Source organism: Balaenoptera physalus, assembly GCF_965194825.1.
Source record: "Balaenoptera physalus genome assembly, chromosome: 3".
NCBI classification, from domain to species: domain Eukaryota; kingdom Metazoa; phylum Chordata; class Mammalia; order Artiodactyla; family Balaenopteridae; genus Balaenoptera; species Balaenoptera physalus.
The window spans coordinates 151,273,741-151,295,662 of NC_138890.1; the positions used below are offsets into that span (position 1 = coordinate 151,273,741).

Below are 21,922 nucleotides of genomic sequence, written 5' to 3' on the forward strand. Positions count from 1 at the left end.
ACGACCTCCATATGCTCGCTTCTTTTCTTTCTTCCATCTCCATTTTATTTTCTGTTACTCTCCTTTCTTTTTTCTCTTTCTCTCTCCCAATAGATGTCATGCCTCTCTCCCATTAATTTAGGTGTATTTGCCATGGGATGGACATACAGTAATGTTCATTGATTAAATGAATGAGTGAAGGAATGGATATCTACAGATTTAGGACAGAAGAGCTTGGAGATGTTAGGTTTAGTGCATGGGGTAGGTAAGAGATCATAGCATTGTTTGGAATTTTGTAAACATAGCTTTGACTTGGACTGGGCCCTTATCTATGGGGAACTAGAGAGGAGACTCCCTTGCCTTTGAAAAAAGTGTTTGAGAAATCTCTCCTGGTGGCATGATATTTTACTTGATAAAGTAAAGCAGGGTTTTAAGTCATAGTTCACGTGATACAGGGAGGGAGAAGCTCACATACCGAGCACTGTTTGGTGCCGAAACTTTACTCCATGAATCTCAGATTATCTCATTTAATCCTTAAAACATCCCTGGAAAGAAGGCATCTGTTACTTCAGAATGTTGCTGTAAATAAGAATACTTGACTAACCGTGACTTAAACTTGCTGGGTTTATTTTTCTCAACAAGCTGTCTGGAGGGCGGTGGTGGCCGGTGAGCATTTAGTGGATCAGCGATGGCAGGGTCCTAGGTTGGCATCGCTGTCTTCTGGAGGGTCCACCACGGTTGCAGGATGCCTGCAGCAGCTCCAGGCATCATGTCCTTACACACCTCTGTCCAGACACAGATGCAGAAGGCAGTGTTGGGTGGAACCTAGGGCGCCTGGGGATCTTTTCTTCCATCCCTTTGCCCAGAACTGCGTCGTGTGTCCTCCCCATGGATTCGTTTTCCACCTCTTCTGTAACCAGTTTCCACAGACTTCACGGCTTAAAAACAATACACATTTATTACCCCACAGTTCTGAAGGTCAGAAGTCAAACTTGGGTCTCACTGGCTAAATTGAGGTACCAGCAGGGTTTCATTCCTTTCTGGAGAGAGCCTGTTTTCTTGCCCATTCAGGTTGTTGGCAGAGTTCAGTTCCTTGTGGCTGTAGGATGGAGGTCCTTGTTTCCTTGCTGGCTGGCAGGTAAGGGCTGTTTCCAGCCTCTAGAGGCCATGCGCGTTCCTTGGCCCGTGGACCCCTTCCTTCATCTTCAAAGCCAGCAGCCAGTGGGTCGAGTCCCTCTTGTGCTTTGAATATCTCCTGCCTCTTCTTCCATTGCATCTCTGACTCCTGTTGGGAGAGGTTCTCCGCTTTTAAAGGCTCATATTAGTTTGGGCCCACCCACATTATCCCATCTCAAATTCTGTAGCCTTAATCACATCTGCAAAGTCCTTTCTGCCATGTAAGGTAATGTGTTCATTTTCCAGGGATTAGGACAGAGGCATTTTAGGGGTAGGGGGACTGTGGCTCAGCCTGCCTTCTGAGATTATGAGTTTTCTGCCCCAAATCTGAAGGGAATCGTGGTTCTATAAGCAGGGAGGAATGGCAGAATGGCTGCCATGGGTATTACTATTCTTGAAATAACAAAGTTGAAGGCACTGAGGTTCAGAGCATTTAAACAGGCAGAGCTATATTTTTCCCCCTCACCTTTTTGTGGGTGTATTAAAACTCCAGTGTAGAAGGAAGGCTGATAAACCAGAAGCCCAATATTGGCCTTTGTGTTTGTGCAACGTTGGTGCAGAGAGATGGTAGGAATGTCAGAGCTATCCCAGCATCGCCAGTGTCAGTAATGAGGTGGGGCTGAGGAAAAGCAGTTACCCCCTTTTGGGATAGCTGCAGATTTTATGATTTAATATTCATTTTATGTCTGAAAGGTACATTTTGAAAATTACTAAGTCAAAGAGTATGGACATTTAAAGTGATTTTCAACCTGGGAGGAGAGTGGGGAAAAGTGGAAAACTTCCTCTAGGAATGCATTGCAGAACCTTGTGTTTGTGGAGTGTGTGTGTGTGTCCCTGTGTTTATGGGGTGCATGTGTTTGTGGCGGTCATTGGATTAATGTGGGATATAGACTATCAGTGACTTTCAGTAGGGGAGGAGTATATGCTTCCTAGCAGGGCGTCAAGTGTCATGAATTCTCAGGGGTTTATGATTTTTTGTTGTTGTTATATCAAGAGAGCACAGATAAACTTTTCTAATGCTTCTGAACGTTGGCAATGTGCATTTTCCTGAGGACTTTGTCAGCCATAAATGTGTGTGTGTGATTCAGAGCATCATTGCCAGCACTGGGCATTTTGTTTTTAAATGTTTATTAAATCGAGGGTTGAAAAATGACACCTTGCTGTTACAAATCTTTGGTTACTGGTGAGCTCTTATTGTCTCTTTGGTATGACTATTATTAATATAGTTCCTAATATTGATCCTTTATTTTTCAAAGGGAGATTCTACGGTAGTTGGAACAAGTAGGCTCCGCGACTTATATGACAAATTTGAGGAAGAGTTGGGGAGCAGGCAAGAGAAGGCCAAAGCTGCTAGACCCCCGTGGGAGCCTCCCAAGACGAAGCTAGATGAAGACTTAGGTGAGTCAGAAGGTACTAGACCGAGATCCTGTGCTCTTTATTGCAGGATTATTGCTTAATCCTGAACTTTTGGGATGTGTCCTTGAGAGTCCCAGATTGAAATTTCCTCTCGCCCATTTGATTCTCCTTAATTACAGTCAGCAGATACATAGCAATGAAACTTTCTTCTTTCTGATCTTATTTTTCCTTAGTTACGTGCAGTAGAATACATAAGAGATCTCATTTGCAAGGTGTGCTGACAGTTGTGTCTCCTGTAGAATCGTCTTGTCTTAATCAGAAAGGACCATAGTCCAGCCTCCCATCGAAAGCAGGAGCCTGTTCCCGTGCCTCGTGCCTCTGATGGGCAGGCATTCCCTGCGGCCCTCCCCACTGCCAGGGTGCTCCTGGTGTGATGAGGAAACTCCAGCTATAGCCCAGCTCTGTTTGAAGGTTTCTCTCTATTCACAAAGTTTCCATAACTTTCTTATATGGTGATGGTTTTTTCATGTGTGTATTCTGAGATTCCAGGTACATGCTGAGATCTTTGAGGATAGAAACCGCTTTTCACCACTTGGTGTCCTTAAGTCGCTAACAGAACGCTGTTCGCAGACAAGACATTCAGCATGCCTTTTCCTGCGTGTTCTCTGCCTACCTTCGTTATGTCTCCCTCGCTGAGAGGCAGTGTCCATGGTGGGGAAAAGCACTGACTGAACCAGCTGGCCTGGGTTTGAATCCTTGCTCCACTACTTGAAAAGTGTGATCTCGGGCAAGTGATTTAATCTCTCTGTGCCTTACTTTTCTCATCTGTAAAAGAGGGATGACAGCATCCATCTCACACAGTACGCTCGAAAATACAACCATGTAAGGGTTCCTTATTACTATGCTGTACTACGTTAATCTCTTGTAGGATTAGTCGAAGTTCTAGGTCTTTTTTTTTTTTTAAGTGTGGTAAAATACTTACAACATGTACATAAGACACATAAGATGTACCGTTTAACCATTTTTGAATGTACGGCTCAGTAGTGTTAAGTACATTCACATTGTTGTGCAAACAACCTCCAGAACTCTTTTCATCATGCTAAACTGACACTCTATCCACATTAAAGAACAACTCCCCAATCCTCCCTCCCCCAGCCCCTGGCAGCCACCATTCTACTTTCTGTCTCTATGAATTTGACTACTCTAGGTACCTCGTATAAGTAGAATCACACCATATTTGTCTTTTTGTGGCAGGCTTGTTTCATTAGCGTAATTCTTGGTCTGTTTTTATCCAGTCATTTCCAAGGACTAAAATCTTCTGTTGCTACCATCGAGAGAAAAACATTTACAATCTTCAGTCTGACGTTCAGAGCCTGGCATTCATGACATCTGAGCCCCTCACTTCCAGGTTTTTTCTGTGAGGCCTTTGCTCCAGCCAGAGTCCACCCATGCTCTTGCCTCTGTGCTTTCGCCTGCAGCGCCCCATCTGTGTTCCTTTCCGCCTCATTAGCCTAACCCCACCCCCACTCTGTGCCTGGGTCGCGTGTACCCCTTCTAGGAAATCCTCAGTGACCTTTCTGGACCAGTGTGGATTCACTGCACCTTTCTGAATGTGACACTTCGTACTGCTACAGTGGTTTGCATTTTCTCTGGCATTGTTCATCAAGTCTTTGCAAAAATATTTGATTCTTTGCTTCCCCCACTAGACTGTGACTTAGGATTATGGACTCTTATTATTTTTCATGGGGTTGCTTAGCAGAGTTCTAGTATGGAGTAGGCACTCGAATATTTGCTGGAAGGTAAACAGCTCTCCTTATATTTAGAGGTTTGGGTTATTAGAAAGTAAGTCTCCAGGTAGAACCAGCTTGCAGATTGCTTCAGCTTCTCTCCATGTTTTCCCCTCACCACTATAGAGAGTTCCAGTGAATCCGAATGTGAGTCCGATGAGGACAGCACCTGTTCTAGCAGCTCAGACTCTGAAGTCTTCGATGTCATTGCAGAAATCAAACGCAAAAAGGCCCATCCTGACCGACTTCACGATGAACTTTGGTACAATGACCCAGGCCAGGTGCGCAGGCTTTTATGTTCTTGCTGTGAAGGTTGCGGACGCACACATCACATTTATGACTCCAGGCTCAGAAGATGCATGTTAGCTGGTACTGAAACTGAATTTTACTCAGGGTTGGGTGTCATGCTTCACAGCTTATTTCTTTTCAGCTTCTGAGTTCAGCTCCAAAGCATAAGCACCAGAGCAAGTGTTCCTTGAATCATGTTTGATGATGTTTGTAAATCCTGTGTTGGGGAGCAGGGTGATGGTGCTGCCTCATTAAACTTGCAGTAAATGGAAGGAGACGAGTTGTGGGATGAGGGAGAGAGCACTTGTAGTTCTTTCTAAAAGCAGTTCATCTGGAAGTTACCTTGCAGCCGTACAGTAAACAGTGTCCCAAGTCCTGTAAGACTCCATATTTCCTAGTTGGTAGTAGTCACAATGTCTTATAACTTCTCTTCCTTGTTAATAAGCATGTTTGAGCTAATTACATCATGGCTGGACATAATCATTTTTATTTTTGCTTACTATTTTATTATAAACTAATACATAATACAAAATATTAATAGTATCTATAAAAGATTTGTATTTTACAAATATACAGTACATACAAAAATAGTATCTTTAATGCATATGAAGTTATCAAGCATAATAAAACATATCCCTATAAAAAGATAATTTAAAATTTATGTTTTATAAATAAATTCATAGCATTCTATATTATTTTGAATGCTCTTCTCCTGGTTCTTATTAGATGACAGCTATCTAAATTTTTTTTTCATGATAGAATTAATATAGTTAGAATGCCTGACAGAAGTGTACTTTCTCTGAGAACTGCCCTCTTGAGAATTGAGCAGAAATGTTTGCAAATTGTCATTGCATTTTGAAATCTTACTTTGGTATATTAATCATGTATATGATCTCTTTAAACAGCTTTAGTGAGTTATAATTCACATACCATACAATTCACACAATTAAAATGTACAATTCAGTGTTTTTATGTATATTCACAGGATTGTGCGACCATCATCACAATCTAATTTTAGAGCATTTTTGTGTCCCCTAAGAGGACTCCTGTGTCCATCACTCACTCCCCTTACCCTGTATGTGGTCATATCAGGAAGCCTATTCCTTGGTTTCTGTGGGTTCTTATTCCTGTCAGAGATTTACCAGGGCCTTCTGTACAGTCTCAACATTGTGTTTACTGTATGGTTTTGCGTCCTCTGTACAGTTGAGCCTTATAAAGGGCTGATCTGCATTGGGGCCCAGACCCTGGTAAAAGGCAGGAATGTATGATGTCTATCTCACGTCTCCTTGAGTGAGCACTAAGTGATTTTTCCACATTTTTCATCACAACAAGTTGTGCCCAGCATTACGAATGTGTTGTGACTTTTGAGGGAATTCCATCACATCTCTGTTTGCCAGCTTTTACTTTGGATAGTATCTTAATGTGATTTTTTGTTTGTTTGTTTGTTTGTTTGTTTTAGGTAGCCACGTTATTCCTCTGCTTACCACCTGGAGCTTTAGATTTCCCAAAAGGATAAAGAAAGTTACAGTTTTTTACTTTAATATTTCTTTTCAAAGTTTAATGAGATATTTTCATTGGGCACGAGTTACAAATCCCTGGAAATCGAAAGAAATATGTGTGTGTATATAGAATATATATGTCTCATAATATGTCATATTTATAAATTATATATTTTAATTAATACAAAGAAAGTGAGAAATGGAACTCCACTTCCCCATACTCTAAACTGATGCTCTCATCTCCTTTTTGATTCCATATTAACCATTTATATTGAATAAACTCATGAAATTGGCTTTTAAGGCCCTTTAAGATTTTGACCTCAATTCTGTGTTTTTGGTTTTCTCACTCACACGTATGGTCCATTCCATTTAGATGGGTCTCATGTCCCTGGAGCATAACATAGGATTTCTTCCTTCTCTCTTTTCTCTCATGCTGGTGCCTCGTGTAGAATAGCCACCTTCTTTTCCCGTCCTGTTCAACCCTTCACATTTTGGTTTCTTGAAGCCTGGACATTTTTCCTTTTTCTTCAAAATTATTAAGCATTTCCTACGTGTGTTATTTCCCCCATGTGGTATAAGTATTCCTGGTGTCGCTTCAGCGGTGCATACACTAAAATTAGAATAAGTATTCCTTGACTGTGTGGACCCTTAGCTAGGTATCACCCTCCTGCTCCCCTTTCTACCCAGGAGGCATTCAGGATTATTCACTTATTGAATCATGTGGGTGGAGCTCATGGCAGTAAAATGAATTCAGGTGAACAAACATATACAGACTCACCTGATTAGTGTTGAAAGTTTTTCTGGTTCAGGTAGGCATTTTCTTCCCTCTGCTTCAGATACCTTTAGGTCTGTCTTTGAAAACATTTAATCTGCAGGTCACCTTCAAAGCATTCTATGTGTTCCTTCAGAATATAAAATAGGCTTTTCTTTTGTGAAAGAGTCATTTTTCCTGAAATAAAAAATAGGGGGAACATACTGGAAAGTGATAGGAGAAGATGGGGGCAAACAGGGCGCTGACATTGATATTTTCTGCTTGGCTGCACAAATAAGTCGGGAATCCAGCGTTGTCATACCATTTCCCTTTATCAGACAATAGAGACAGTTTGCAGCTTTATTGGTTTTGGAACATCCGTTTAATCTTCTAACCGTGACAGCCTCTTCAGAGCTTCGGTACTCATGACATTAAAACCCACACAAGTTTCCGAGACATCATCGTGCATGGAGTGGATTTTCCCCCAGTAAAAACGAATTACATTCTGTTTCTGACAGATGAATGATGGCCCACTCTGCAAATGCAGCGCAAAAGCGAGACGCACAGGAATCAGGCACAGCATTTATCCCGGAGAAGAGGTAACTGGTTCAGGTTATTATATTTGTCAGCACCGAGAAGCCAGAAGTAGACAGATGCTGTTGCTATTCCTTTCCCCGTAAATGAAGTAATACCGTGGAAATAGTCTTCTCATGTTCCCTAATAGTCTCAGTTACTGATAATCGGAGAAGAAACGTACTTGGGTTTTGGAGGTGGAGTGGGAATGTTATCAAGGATACTTTGGAAGGTTCATTATTTAAAATAGGCAAAGTGAATTTGAGTTGCTTTTTTATTATTTTAAGTATCCTAAAACGGTACATATTGTAATCTTTTTTCATGTTTTTGTTATAAATGGTTGTGAATCTCCCTGGAGAAATGATCTTACTGAGGTGCTGTAAGGCACATGTCCTCTTTCCTTGGGGACATGAGTGTACACCGTTGTGTTTGGTAGTCTTTGTCTGTTGTCCCCACTCAACTGGGAGTGGCACATGGACTTGTTTTACCTGTGTCACACCCCAGTCCCTGGGTTGTCAGGAACACACCAAGTGTGTTTGCCTGATGAGTTGAATACTTTTACATCACAGAGTTATATATAACTACTCCTGTTCAGTTATTTTCCTTCGTCTTTTCCCCATTATCTTTTATCTTTACAAACTATTCTCATTAATCCCAGGATTGTCACTTTATGATTCAGCACATTATGTTTAAACATAGTTTATGTAAATCCTTAATTTCTATGTAAAACTTGTTTGAGGCCATAACAGTAATCAGACTAAAGACTATGAGCCGATGGCGGATACTTTGAACTACTTGCCTCCCTTTGACCTCATTTGTCTCTGGGAGTCGGCCAGTGTAGCGAGGGCCTGTGGGACAAGATCTGCGCTCTGTGAGTGTCCATGCGTGTGCTTCAGGCCGGGGTCTCTGCAGGCAGGGCTGCAGTGGAGACATTTCACAGGGACCAGGCAGGAAGAGTGTGGGCTTGGGACTGAGCAGAGGCGGAAGTCCACCTGTGATGGGCTTTTAAAGCCGGGCTTGTCGGAATTATCTTGCATGGGGCTGGAGTGGCTGTCATACCTGCGTCTCCCTCGTCCCGAGCAAGCTGCCCTAGGAAGGGCATGACTTTGGCGGGGGGAGGGGCTCTGTACTGGAGGCTGACCTGGAAGGAGCCTCCAGCGGCAGGCTGTGTGCTGACTGCTTTTCCCAGAGCTGAGCAGCAGGCCCTTCCGTGAAGGGAGATTCAGGTGGGCAGTGGTGCTGGCTGAGGACTTCTGGGCAGGCAAACCCATCCTCAGTGTACATGTGCGCTTTTACAATGGTCGGGACCTATGTAGTCAACATTCCACCAAGTGGTAGGTTGGTCTCCTCCAGGAATGGTGCCATATTGGGGGCCCAGCGTTGGTCATTGGAGGTGGCTGGCTGGACGTTCGGCAGTGGCAGTCAGCTTAGCCAGCTTAGCCTGGGGAAGTGAGGTCCCTGCCGTGGGGCTCATGTGAAGCCTCCATCTCTGCTACTGTGGCCGCTTCGTTCATGTGCCCACCCTGTCTACTCTAGGTGGCTAATGACCGAGGCTGGCCGGCATCATCTGGCCATGCCATTTTGTCAGCTAGATGGTTTAGAACCTCTTCCACAGTGGGTGCTGTCCCGTGAACATCCACATGTGATGGAGAGATCATTGTTCTCTCCTGTTTGTCCACCTACAGGTCTCTCCCCCAAGACCTTCTTATCCCTGATCTTCCCATCTTTTTCCTTCTAGGCCTCTGACAGCTGGCATGGCCACTTGATTCTGCCATGAGTCCATCTATATTCTAGCCTCAGGCTACTTCTCTTTCCACACAAAGTGGATGACCAGGTACACCACCTGAAACTCCGCCCCCTGGGAAGATTCTCCCTCATCGCTGTCTCTCAGAGCCATCCCTGAATGAGGCTGCAGCACGGTCCGTTTTCGGCTTGCACCCCCGTTCTGACTGACCTGTTTGCAAACCAAGCTTGGGCTTTTCCTTGAGCTTTCATCCTCCCGTCCTTAGTCATCAGCTGAGGGAGGGGAGCTGATGCAACGGTGGCGGGCTTGTTTGTGCCCTCTGCTCCTGTGTGTGCTTGGTTCTGGATGTACGCCCTCCACCTTACCATGGATTGCTGCTGGTCCCACCCAAACTTATGCCGGGGTGGGACTGGCAGGACCCAGCTTACGATGGGCAGTTCCAGCCACGTGGCTCTTTGCTGCCCCTTGGCCATGCCTTCCATATCTACCAGGGCCCAGCAGCACACCAGGAACTGCTTTTCAAAGGCATGTAATTCTTCACTATAGATGGCATGGCTTGGCTCCAGAACCCCAGAGACCAGCATTGTGATTCTCCCAGTGTGGCCACAAACTCTTCTCGGCATCTTTTCCCACCAACAGTGTGGGATTTGCCGAATTGTATGGCCCCTGCAGCAGGGCTGCTTGCACTGCGGTTTGGAACTGCTGAGGCCTTTCTCACTTGAGTCACGCTCACAGATGGCAGCCTTTTGTGCCACTTTATAAATGGGCTGCAGTAATATTCCTAGCTAAGGACTGCACTGCCTCCTGAGCCCGGGGAGGCCCACCTAGTGTTCTGCTTCCTTCTTCATTGTAGGAGGTAGATAAGGCAATAATTTTGTCTTTTACTTTGGATGGAGGTCTTGGAACTCCCCAGACCGCTCCCCTAAAATGGTGTGGCTGTGGTAGACCCTGAATCTTTGCAGAGTTTCTCTCTCACCCTTTGGAGCATATCCATTTTACCAGGGCTCTTAGTTTGCTCAATGTAATAATGTCAAAGATGCGGTGGAGCAATATAACATTCTACAGTATTCCAGAAGGTCAGGGGCACCTTGGACTGTATTATGACAGTGAGTGGGAGAGTTAGCCCGGTGGCAAACCCATAAATGTTGTCTGTTCCACATAAATGTGAACCGGTTCTGATCAGAACTGGTCCTCATCCTGATTGGGATAGAAAAGGATACATTCAGCAGATCAGTTGCCACATACTTTGTACCTGAGGGCAGATTAATCTGCTGTAACTACGCTACAACACCTGGCACAGCAGGTGCAATTAGAGCTACTTGGTTGAGCTTGTGGTGGTATATAGTCATCCGCCAGGATCCATTTGGTTTCTTTAGGGCCCAGACTGGTGAATTAAACAGAGATGTGATAGGGGCAGTCATCCCTGTGTCATTTGGATCCTTAAGGGTGGCACTACTCTCCACCATTCCCCCAGAGTCATACTGTTTTTGAGGTCCGGGTTGGGTGGCTTCTGCTTGACCTTTCCCATCACGATGGCTCTTACTCCACAGATCAAGGACCCAGTGTGAGGTGGCGCCGTCTGCCAATTTTGTCAATTTCAGTGGTACATTTGGGAACCAGGGAAATGACCACTGGGTGGCTCTGTGGACTCAGTGGACCTACTGTAAGGCAGACCTTGACCAAGATTTTGTTTACTACCTTGGCCTCGTCTCCCCCACTCTGACAGGGATACCAGGATGATACGTCCAGTCTCTGAGTATCAATTGATTCAGACGCTGTGTCTAACACTCCTTGAACTGTCTGGCTTCTTCCTTCCCCGGTGTACAGTTATCTGAGCAAAATGGCCATAGGCCCCTTGGGGGAAGGACAGGACCATCATGACCATTTTTGCTTGTGATAGTGTTGCAGGGCCCTTCCTCCTGCCTTCTGGCCACCTCTTCAGTCAGTGGATTTCAGTCCAGTAACTTGATCAGGCCTGGAACTGGGCAAGGGATCATGAGTGTTTACTGGAGCAGCCTACCTTCAGCCTCTTGGTTACCCAGTCTTGATTACTTCCGTTGGTACAAACTAAGGTAGTACTCTTATCAGCTACCCATTTATTTTGTACCTACGGACACTGTGTTGTGAAAACCACTTCCATGACTCTTTGTGGGTCCCATCCCCTTGGCTACCACTTCCGTCTTGCTGGCGATAATGATAATTGTGTGACCTGGCTTCTTATAATGAGCCCCATCGTCTGGCCTCTCTTGTTTCAGAGTCCTGTCATCCCTGATGCTGTAACCACCTCTCTTACAATCAGCCCTGGCCTGCCGAGGAGGCCACCGCTGATCGTCCTAGTGAAGCTGGTGCCCCTTCACCAGCACATTCCTTTTGGCCTTGGTCAACGGTGTGTCCTCTGGGCCTTCCCATGGAATATGATTATCTGATAATATTTTTCAGTCATAGATACTATATCCATCCCAACGTGCCCATTTCCTTGAATCTTTGAATTCCTTCCTCCTCTGTCGGTCACTGCAGTTTTGGTATTTTCGCTTTACTCGGCGCGGGCCATCGCTTTTTCATGCTTTTAGGAGATGTCTTAGTAGGGAGTTCTCAGCACCTCCTGACATCCTTGAATCCTGAGTGCTCCCAAGTCAGTAAGCTCTTCCCTAACTAGCTGTGTGTTCTGGTCCTTTTGCTCAAGCACTCCCAGCATCTGGTCGTGTGTGGACCCCTGCTGCCGGCCCGTGCTGGTGCCAGCTGGTTCTTACAGTTCCTTTGGGATAGTATGTCTCCTCTCAGCACCTTCCCAGCTGTAAAATGTGCAACCAGTTATGCTGTGAAATGACCCTAATTATAGGTCTGTTGTGAGGTCGGAGACTGACTGGGTGCCGGGAGAGTGAGGACAGTGTTGCCTTTCGGGGGCTTTCATTGTCTTCAGACCAGTGAGTGCTTGCTCTTAATAACAAGGATGGGCCACCTCTGAAGAGGCAGAAGGTTTAGAGGCGTCTGAGGAGTCCAAACCTGTATGTCTCATCCCGGGTTTTCATATCCCTGACCTTGGCATAGCAGACCTACCTTGGTTGGCTGTTAACTAGTCTTTAAGGTCCACCCACTCGGACAGGTAAGCCCTGGGCTTGGTCCTGGCGCTCTCTGACCTCTCACTGCCGGTGGGAAGAGCCTCTTTGTGTGCAATAGCAGGCTTTCACATCTGGCTTCTAGCTGCCTTTCCTTCTGCTCTGCTGCTGCATTTCTGTAGAGCAGTGGTTCTCTTAAGTGCAGCCTTCCAACTAGGATCAGCATCACCTGGGGCCTTGTGAGAAATGCAGATTCTCAGCCTGCCTCAGCTGCTGACTTAGAAACTTCTGGGCGTGGGGAGCAAGCAATCTGAGATCACACTAAAGTTTGAAGAGCATGGTAAAGCATCAGTGGTGCTCGGCAATAGCCATCCATCCCATTATCCTTACAGCTACCGGTCTCTCATAGTTTTAAACACCTGGTGCATTGCACCTGCTTCCACTGGTACAGTCTCCCAATTCAGCATCTTTGAAAGTTTCAATTGGCGTGTCATCTGGTGCCAGGGGCTGTGTGCTCCACCAGCCACCGTGATGGGTTCCTTTCTGCCAGTTGGATGGTAAGTGATTCAGCTCCAAAACCCTATCTTATCTCCTGCTTTCTTGGATCACTTCTGGTGCCAACTGTCACACATTGGATTCTCCAAAAGCAGATGCTAAGATGAAGTTTGGGGTGCATGTTTCTTAGGGATCTTCACCTGTGAGAGGAAGAAGATACTAGCAGCATTGGACAGGCGGATCAGTCTCACTATGAGTCAGCCCCAGCAAAGCCCCTGTCAACCTGGTGATGATCCAGGAATGAGCATTGCCCATTCAAGCTGGGCTGGGGGGCTGGGCCTTTGTACCTCTGCCTCGCTCAGTAAACGCCTGACGTCAGGCGAGGGGCCTCTGCAGTTGACACAGATCCTGAAGGAGCCGACAACTGGAGACTGCTGTCCATGCTCTTCACAGTAGGCAGCAAGTCCTTCCTTGAAAGATGGTCTGGGTCACCCATCGTTGTGTCTGTCACAACGTACCCAGCGATTCCACTGATGCTTCTGTCGCTCGCTGTTTTCCTTTTCCCATCTTAAGCTCTGCATATTCTGTCCACCACCTCTTGTGCTTCCTGCATTTCTGGTTCCCTCTATTTTTATTCAGCATATTTAACCCTTTCACTTTTTTCCCCTTCCTATTATAACCTACTGCTGTTACTTCTGAGATTATTTTTCTTGCTTTCTGGTTGTTTTTGTTGTTGTTCTTTTAGTTTATTGAGAGGTTAGCCAAAGGTCAATTATTATGTTATTATAAATGAAAGGAAGATAGTCATGGAAATTTAGATCTAGAGAGATCTATATGTTGTATTGTACATGAGTCGGTGGGTTGAATGTCAGTGACCAGCAGCCCATTTTTATCTATCTAGTTAATGGTAAAGTGAATACTGTTCTTCCCTACCAGTTTGTGAAAGAACACACATACAACCTCTTTTGTCAGATGTGAATCTAGAAAATACAGTCTATTTTTAAATAACAGTATTTTGCTGCTTTACTCTTAAACTCATTTTTATTTTTCCCCTCAGGCCATCAAGCCCTGTCGTCCTATGACCAACAATGCTGGCAGACTTTTCCACTATCGAATTACAGTCTCACCTCCTACAAACTTTTTAGTGAGTTCCTAACAAAATTAGATTTCATTTGTTTAAAAATGTAGTAGATAGGTTCTTTTTTTTTTTTTTTGGCTGTGTTGGGTCTTCGTTTCTGTGCGAGGGCTTTCTCCAGTTGTGGCAAGCGGGGGCCACTCTTCATCGCAGTGCGTGGGCCTCTCACTGTCACGGCCTCTCTTGTTGCGGAGCACGGCTCCAGATGCGCAGGCTCAGTAGTTGTGGCTCATGGGCCCAGTTGCTCCGCGGCATGTGGGATCCTCCCAGACCAGGGCTCAAACCCGTGTCCCCTGCATCGGCAGGCAGACTCTCAACCACTGCGCCACCAGGGAAGCCCCCGTAAATAGGTTCTATGTGTGTACATAGGTTAAAATGTGAATTGGTTAAATATGGATTCCGTTCTTAAATGTTCTTTCTTTTAAAAACATTTTATTTTTATGCCAATAAAATTGATCTTTATCATAATGACTTTTATTTTTGGCTTCCTCTCATTATACTACTTTCTGTATCTTTTTTCATTTATATTGTTGGTACCACATAATAGCCAGTGAATTATGGAGAGCTTGTTCGTTGGAGCTATGGGGTTGGAAGAATGCAGAGAATGCTTGTGCATCTCTTAAAAATCAGCAAATAGCTTATATATTATCTATATATTATGACCATAAGTATTGCATATATGACAGTGATAATAATACCTAATGTTTGTTGACTATGGTACTAGGCACCATTCTAAGTATTTGACATGTATTAAGTTATTTCACACAAAAAAACCGATGAAGTAGGTATTATTATCCCCACTATGCAGGTGGGGCAGTCGTCCATGTTTTACAGATAAGGTTAAGCCGCTTGCTCTAGATTATTCAGGCAATAAGTGGCACAGTGAGGACTGGAGCCTGGGCACACTGACTTCACGGTGCATGGCTGTATGCCATTCCACTGTGCCATACTGCCTTTTCACAGTACAAAATTAATTAATTCTGGTTACTTTTTTAATTAAGAGATTTCAGTTTCAAAATTAGATTATTAATTATTTTAACAACTTTATTGAGATATAATTAATATACCATAAAACTCACCCATTTAAAGTATATATTTCATGATGTTTAGTCTTTTCACAGAATTGTGAAACCATCACCTCAATCTAATTTTAGAACATTTTCATCATCTCCCAAAGAAACCCTGTACTCATTAGTAGTCAATTCTTTCCCACCCCACAGCCTTCAGAAACTACTAAGGTACTCTCTGTCTTTATCATTTGCCTATTCTAGATATTTCATATGAATGGAATCATAGAATATGTGATCTTTTGGCTTCTTCCACTTACCATAATGTTTTCAAGATTCATCCATGTTGTAGTATGTAACTTCATTCCTTTTTATGGCCAAGTAACATTCCACTGTATGGATATACCGTATTTTATTTATCCATTCATCAGTTGATGAACATTTGTGTGGTATCCACTTTTGGGCTATTTTAATAATGCTGCTGTGAATGTTTGTGTACAAGTTTTTGTGTGGATGTATGTTTTCCTTTCCCTTGAGTGTAAATCTAGGACTAGAGTTGCTGAATTGTGTGGTAACTATATGTTTAATATTTGGAGGAACTAGCAAACTGTTTTCCCAAGTGGCTGTACCATTATCATTTCACTAGAAGTTCTTTCATAATATTTAATTTAGACCAGCTTTGTTGAGTTATTCAAATGGGAAGTAACAGTAATATTGGAAAAACAAATAATACGCATTTGGATATTCTTTATTTCCCCCCACCCACCCAAGTTCTTCATATGTCTCTGTGTGTGTGTGTGTGTGTGTGTGTGTGTGTGTGTGTGTAAATGAATGTTTAGAAGAATAATGTTCAATACCTATGTAAAAAAACATGTCTTTTAGGTTTCCAATCTTGATAATTCGTTCCATGTTTAGCATTTAGGATTAAAAATGGTGGACTATAAGAATGGCATAAAGAAGAGAGTCTCTTATGCTTAGGTCAACATTTGTATATTTTAATTAGATTCAATTTGCAGGTAATTAAGATCTTTGACATTATGCAGGAATTGATTTGTTACAGTGTTTAATGGGTTGGCTTCTCCTTGGAGGGTCTGGGAATGGTGCTGTGAGGGGATGAGCCTCTGGCACCTTGGGGCTTTTCAGAGCCTTCCAGGCTGTTGCTAGTCTTGACTGTTGTGATGCTGAGTCTTCTCCACTTGCTTTGATTCGACTGTGCTATTATCTTGTTCTTGTTAGAGCTTCTGTTAGTTCAGAAATATAGCTTAGTAAGAACAGGACTGGTAGTATTGTGGGATTAAATAAAACAAGTTCCTAGAAAATGAAGCCATGTAGCTAGCCTTTTTTTTTTCTTTATGGCACCCATAATAAACATTCTTGATTGTCTAGTATATAAATATTACTGAAGCTAGAGAATTCCACCAAGCAGGAGAATTCTAGCTAGAATTAATCCTCTGTGTAAAGTTTCTCCCTGGTGTTTGGGAAAACGTTAACAGAAGTCCATACATTTCACCTATTGGTTGCTTTGTGTGTCCTGATGGGTTTCTGCACATGCACATCATGTCATTTGTTCATACTTTGTGTTTCTGTTTGCTTTCAGACTGACAGGCCAACTGTTATCGAATATGATGATCATGAGTATATCTTTGAAGGATTTTCTATGTTTGCACATGCCCCCCTGACCAATGTAAGTATATGCTGATCAGCTGGCTTTCTCCTTCCCTGAGGCCCCTTCCTTCCCTTCATTCTTTCTTTCTAAAAGTCAAAGGAAATTTCTTTTCATCTGACTTCTAAGTAACAATTACTTTGCACCCCTCTACCTGAGCTGCAGGAAGTCAACAGCAGTGTGTGTCAGGTGGGAATGTGACATCTGTGCTAATGAGTCACAGGTTTGGTCCACATTAAATGGTGTAAGTAAACATGTGTCAGAATAACATTTTGAGAGTGTGAAAGATTGAAAAAGAAGGATAAACTGTGGAGTAATGTGTCAAAGCTATTTTGGGTTGGGTGTCCTTCAAAAGAAAGTTGGAAAGTTTTAAGGAGAAGCTATTATTTAGTCTCTGAGTAATAGGTAAAGAAATAGAGCTTGTTCAGGACATCTGGAGCCTGAATTAACTTCATACAGTTTTGTGGTTTTGAATCCCAGGAATATGTCTTCTTTAAGACACTCTGACATACAGATCCATGATATTCTTATATAGGTATTAAGGCTGCTTTGTTGGTAATCAGTTCAAATGGAAGTTCTGTATCTGTAAGTCAGAATCTTTCTGTCTCAAAGCTGGCAGTCATGGGAATTGTCTTACTTATTCTGTATTCCAGTTGGACGTAGAGTGGAATTCACTGGCGGCTCAGGAAGGGAGTGTAGAGGTATACTTGAGCCAGTCTAGATGCTGCTATAGAACTTACTGAATTATAGCTATGGTGTATATACATCAAAGTAGAATGTTCTTTAATCCTTTCTGGTTTGGTTAAAAGAAATTACATCTGCAGTTTGAAAAGTTATTTTAGTACTGTTTACTTAAACTGTGAAATTCTGTTCCATTGGAGAGTAAAGAGTAAAATCTTTGCCTAATCTTGCTCCTTTCTATTATTATTTTTTATTAGCAGACATGATTCTATAATAATGATACTAATTTAAAACAGATTGTTTACTTAATGAGATTTTCTTTATGCCACAGTATATTTTATCCTAGAGAATTTTTTTTTGAGAAGATGATTACACTGTAAATGTAAAAATAAAATCATTTGATAATACACATCACATCTATCTCTAGGGTGGACCATAATCTAGAAAAGGGTGTAATATTGGACTTCTTTTTTTTATTGAGGTATAATTGACATATAATGTTATTAGTTTCAGGTGTACAACATAATAATTTGATATTTGTTTATATTGTGAAATGATCACGATAAGTCTAATTAACATCCATCATCATACTTACAAAGTTTTAAATTGGACTACTCTTTTTTTTTTTTAATTGAAGTATAGTTGATTTACAGTGTTGTGTTAATTTCTGCTGTACAGCAAAGTGACTCAGTTATATGCTGTAATCATTCTTTTTTTATATTCTTTTCCATTATGGTTTATCCCAGGAGATTAGATATAGTTCCCTGTGCTATACAGTAGGACCTTGTTGTTTATCCATTCTAAATGTAATAGTTTGCATCTACCAACCCCAAACTCCCAGTCCATCCCTCTCCCTCCCCCCTCCCCCTTGTCAACCACACGTCTGTTCTCCATGTCTGAGTCTGTTTCTGTATTGTAGATGGGTTCATTTATGCCACATTTTAGATTCCACATATAAGTGATATCATATGGTATTTGTCTTTCTCTTTCTGACTTACTTAATATGATAATCTCTAGTTGCATCTGTGTTGCTGCAGACAGCATTATTTCGTTCTTTTTTATGACTGAGTAGCATTACATTGTATATATGTACCATCTTCTTTATCCATTCATCTGTCGATGGACGTTTAGGTTGTTTGGACCATTCTTAAACAATCTTTATGAAAAGGCACTGGGAAGTTTTTGAATTTTGAAGGTTTCTTATTTTATTATTTTTTTAAATGTCTCAATTAGGCACTCAAACCCTTTGTTACACCAAATCTCATAGTCTTAGAGTTGAAAATGCCTTCAGAAGTCATCTGGTCCAACTCCCCCCTACATAATATGTTTCTCTTTTTTTTTCCTCAGCGGGCTTGCAAATACAAATAATTAGTTACCATGAAAATATTTAAAAATTATCTGTCTTATCTATTAATTCCCTACAAGTAATACGGATCTCATTTTAACTTTTAGGATCACCTTAAAGAAGGAAAGCAGTATGACTTCAGAGAGGGTTTAAACCTTAGTGAATTCTACTTACTAGCTGTATGATTTGACATTTCAGTTTTTATAAACCCTGATTTTCTCATGTGTAAAACAGACGTTGTTAGTTGTGGCAGTCTTACTGGCTTTTGTAAAAAAATAAATGAGATGACACATGAAGAGTGTTTATCATGATGTTTAATATACAGTACATATTGGCACTAATTATTTTGGATAAGATGTCAGGCAGACGTGGATTTGAGTCTTTCTTCTAATTCTTTTTTTTTTTTTTTAACTGATTCTCAATATTTATGTGACGTTGGAAGAGTGATTCTTTGAGCTTTATTAAAGTTCCTCAGCACAAGGTTTGGCACTGAGAGGCCGCTAGTGCGAAATTAATTGCAGTTGTTACTGTTGTTATAAAAGATAGGACTGAAAAATTCCTGGCTTCAGAGTATATTTTTTATAAATATTCAAGTTCTCAAAACTTGAGAACTTAACTCTGTAATGAGAAGATAAGCCCCATCATTTATGTTAGAGATGTTGATAAAATAAATCAAGTTTTAAGCTGAGTGTTGTACAGTTCATAGGGATTAGATCCATCAAAGGCCTCTTGAATTTGAAATAGCCTCCCAAGAAAAAGAATTATTAAATCGCTTTACTGTTCTGATTCATTTTTTGCTAGAGAGAGCTCATCAGCAAGAAGGGCATGCAAATGATGGCAGTGTTAGAATCTCAACCCAGTCTAGTACTGACAAGTTCTCTTAAGGTCTTGAATTGAAGTGGATTGAAAGCCTTGTTGGCTAAGTATAGAGCATTGTGGGAAAATTTTATCCTTTTATGTAGTACATTTGCTATTACTCATAATACCTGATGTTATTGGGGACTTTGACAACATAACTAAAATTACCTAGGTATATGTATTACATGCATAATATTTTATCCCGTCCTCAAAAGCACAAGACAGCACCATGATCATTTCCCTGCTGCTTTCCATTTCCAGTGGACTCGCTGCCCTGGATTTAGTCTTTCAGTTCCTGGAAGTAGTAGAGTTAGAATGTAGAAGTTTAGGGAGGGTTTTTTTGTTTTTTTCTGGTAGGATGAGATAAGAGTTAGTGTCAAATCAGCATTCAAACGTGTTTTAAGAAATGATAGTGGGCATTTATATTATTTGATTGGCCAACTGAGCTCTCAATCAACTGAGTTCCCAATATGTAGGAAAGTGACAAGTCTCTTTGAGTCTTAGAGAGAGATGAAAGTTCGCATGGCAAAGGAGATTCTGCCTTTCCAAATTTGTGTGTCTGAGAAGGGCTCTAGTGGTACAGGTAAGAGCCCCAAAGAAAATAGAGTGTGTATAAGAAACGAGGTCAAAGAAGGAATCCCCCAAAAGTGATTTTAGTTGAAATAATGTGGGGAAAGGACTGAACTTGCATAAATCATCCAGCAGAGTTGCTGTTGCGCATGGTAAAAGAAGTAAAGTTTATACTTTTGCTCTTTTTCTTGCCTCTGGACTACTCCCAAGGGCTCTGGTCCTTTTCTCTCCTGAATACACTCCCCGAGTAATGCAGTGGCACCCACAGTTTTTCCTCCCATGCATGTTCTGACATTGATATTTATAGCTGTGACGTATGGCTCTGTGCTCCACACTCACATTTCAGATTGCCTATTGGACATACCTACCTTGATGTTCCCTCAGGTACCTCACCCTCAACCCGTGTGAAACTGAACTCATCATCTTCTCTGCGTACTGAGTTTGAGGTACTCAGGGGACACCCTATGAAATTCTTTGTATTAATGCCATCGTGAGCTATCTGGTCCCTTAGGCCAGAAACCTAGAAATTATCCTCTATTCTTTCTCCTCTTTCACTTCCACATCAGAACAGTCACTGTATATTTCAGTCATATCTCCTGTGTTTAAATTCTTCTCCCTCCTTTTTGATCTTTTCTTCATTTGGCTTCTGAACTGTTTCGTTAGACTCCATTCTGGTCTTCTGGTCTCTTGCCTTGTTCCCCTACAAGCCATTCCCACCCTGTTTACATAGCAACCCATCCATGTAAACTGTGATAGTCTTTTAAACTACTTGAATGACTTCTTGTTGCCGTAAGGATAGCTCTGAATCCTTAACATGGTTTTTAGGATCTGCATAATATAGTTCATACTTTCCTTTCTAGAATTTTCTTATGTCTCTGTCTCCATGCATTTCACTTCTGAAGACCTAAATGACCTGTCCTTCCCCCAGCTCCCTTTTCTCTGTCTTGCTAGAAACTAAACACCTGTTCTTCCCCAGTTAATTTTCGGGATGACCTGGAAAATCCCTTCCCATCTTTGAAGACTCAACTCAAATGTTACCTCCTCTTTGGTTCTTTTGTACTTTATACTATTTTGTTTGCTTATTTGTTTTTTAAATGCACTTATAAGTTACACTGTATCATATTCTGTTTATGCTTGTTTACATGCCTTTTTTTCTCTTTTAGATCCCTACCTTTTTATGTTTATTTTTTACATCTTTATTGGAGTATAATTACTTTACAATGTTGTGTTAGTTTCCACTGTACAACAAAGTGAATCAGCTATATGCATACATATATCCCCATATCCCTTCCCTCTTGAGCCTCCCTCCCATCCTCCCTATCCCACCCCTCTAGGTTGTCACAAAGCACCAAGCTGATCTCCCTGTGCTATGCAGCAGCTTCCCACTAGCTATCTATTTTACATTTGGTAGTGTATATATGTCAGTGCTACTCTCTCACTTCGTCCCAGCTTCCCCTTCCCCTCCGTGTCCTCAAGTCCATTTTCTACATCTGCATCTTTATTCCTGCCCTGCCACTAGGTTCACCAGTACCATTTTTTTAGATTCCATATATATGCGTTAGCATATGGTGTTTCTTTTTCTCTTTCTGACTTACTTCACCCTGTATGACAGACTCTAGGTCCATCCACCTCACTACAAATAACTCAATTTTGTTCCTTTTTATGGCTGAGTAATATTCCATTGCATATATGTGCCACATCCTCTAACCATTCATCTGTCGATGGACACTTAGGTTGCTTCCATGTCCTGGCTATTGTAAATAGGGCTGCAGTGAACATTGTGGTACATGACCCTTTTTGAATTATGATTTTCTCAGGGTATATGCCTAGTAGTGGGATTGCTGGGTCATATGGTAGTTCTATTTTTAGTTTTTTAAGGAACCTCCATACTATTCTCCATAGTGGCTGTATCAATTTACATTCCCACCAACAGTGCAAGAGGGTTCCCTTTTCTCCACA

General features: G+C 42.1%; 1 protein-coding gene across 9 annotated transcripts in view; it reads left to right on the forward strand.

Annotated features, from left to right (window-relative positions):
• DROSHA (drosha ribonuclease III) overlaps positions 1–21,922 on the forward strand; it is a 121,526-nt gene that overhangs the window by 15,696 nt on the left and 83,908 nt on the right. For all 9 annotated transcript variants that reach the window (XM_082453685.1, XM_082453679.1, XM_082453683.1 and 6 more), the window contains 5 exons: positions 2,412–2,553; positions 4,425–4,579; positions 7,355–7,435; positions 13,762–13,848; positions 16,444–16,530. In XM_082453685.1, coding sequence (XP_082309811.1) covers positions 2,412–2,553; positions 4,425–4,579; positions 7,355–7,435; positions 13,762–13,848; positions 16,444–16,530 — 552 coding nt within the window. The remainder of the gene's footprint in view (positions 1–2,411; positions 2,554–4,424; positions 4,580–7,354; positions 7,436–13,761; positions 13,849–16,443; positions 16,531–21,922) is intronic.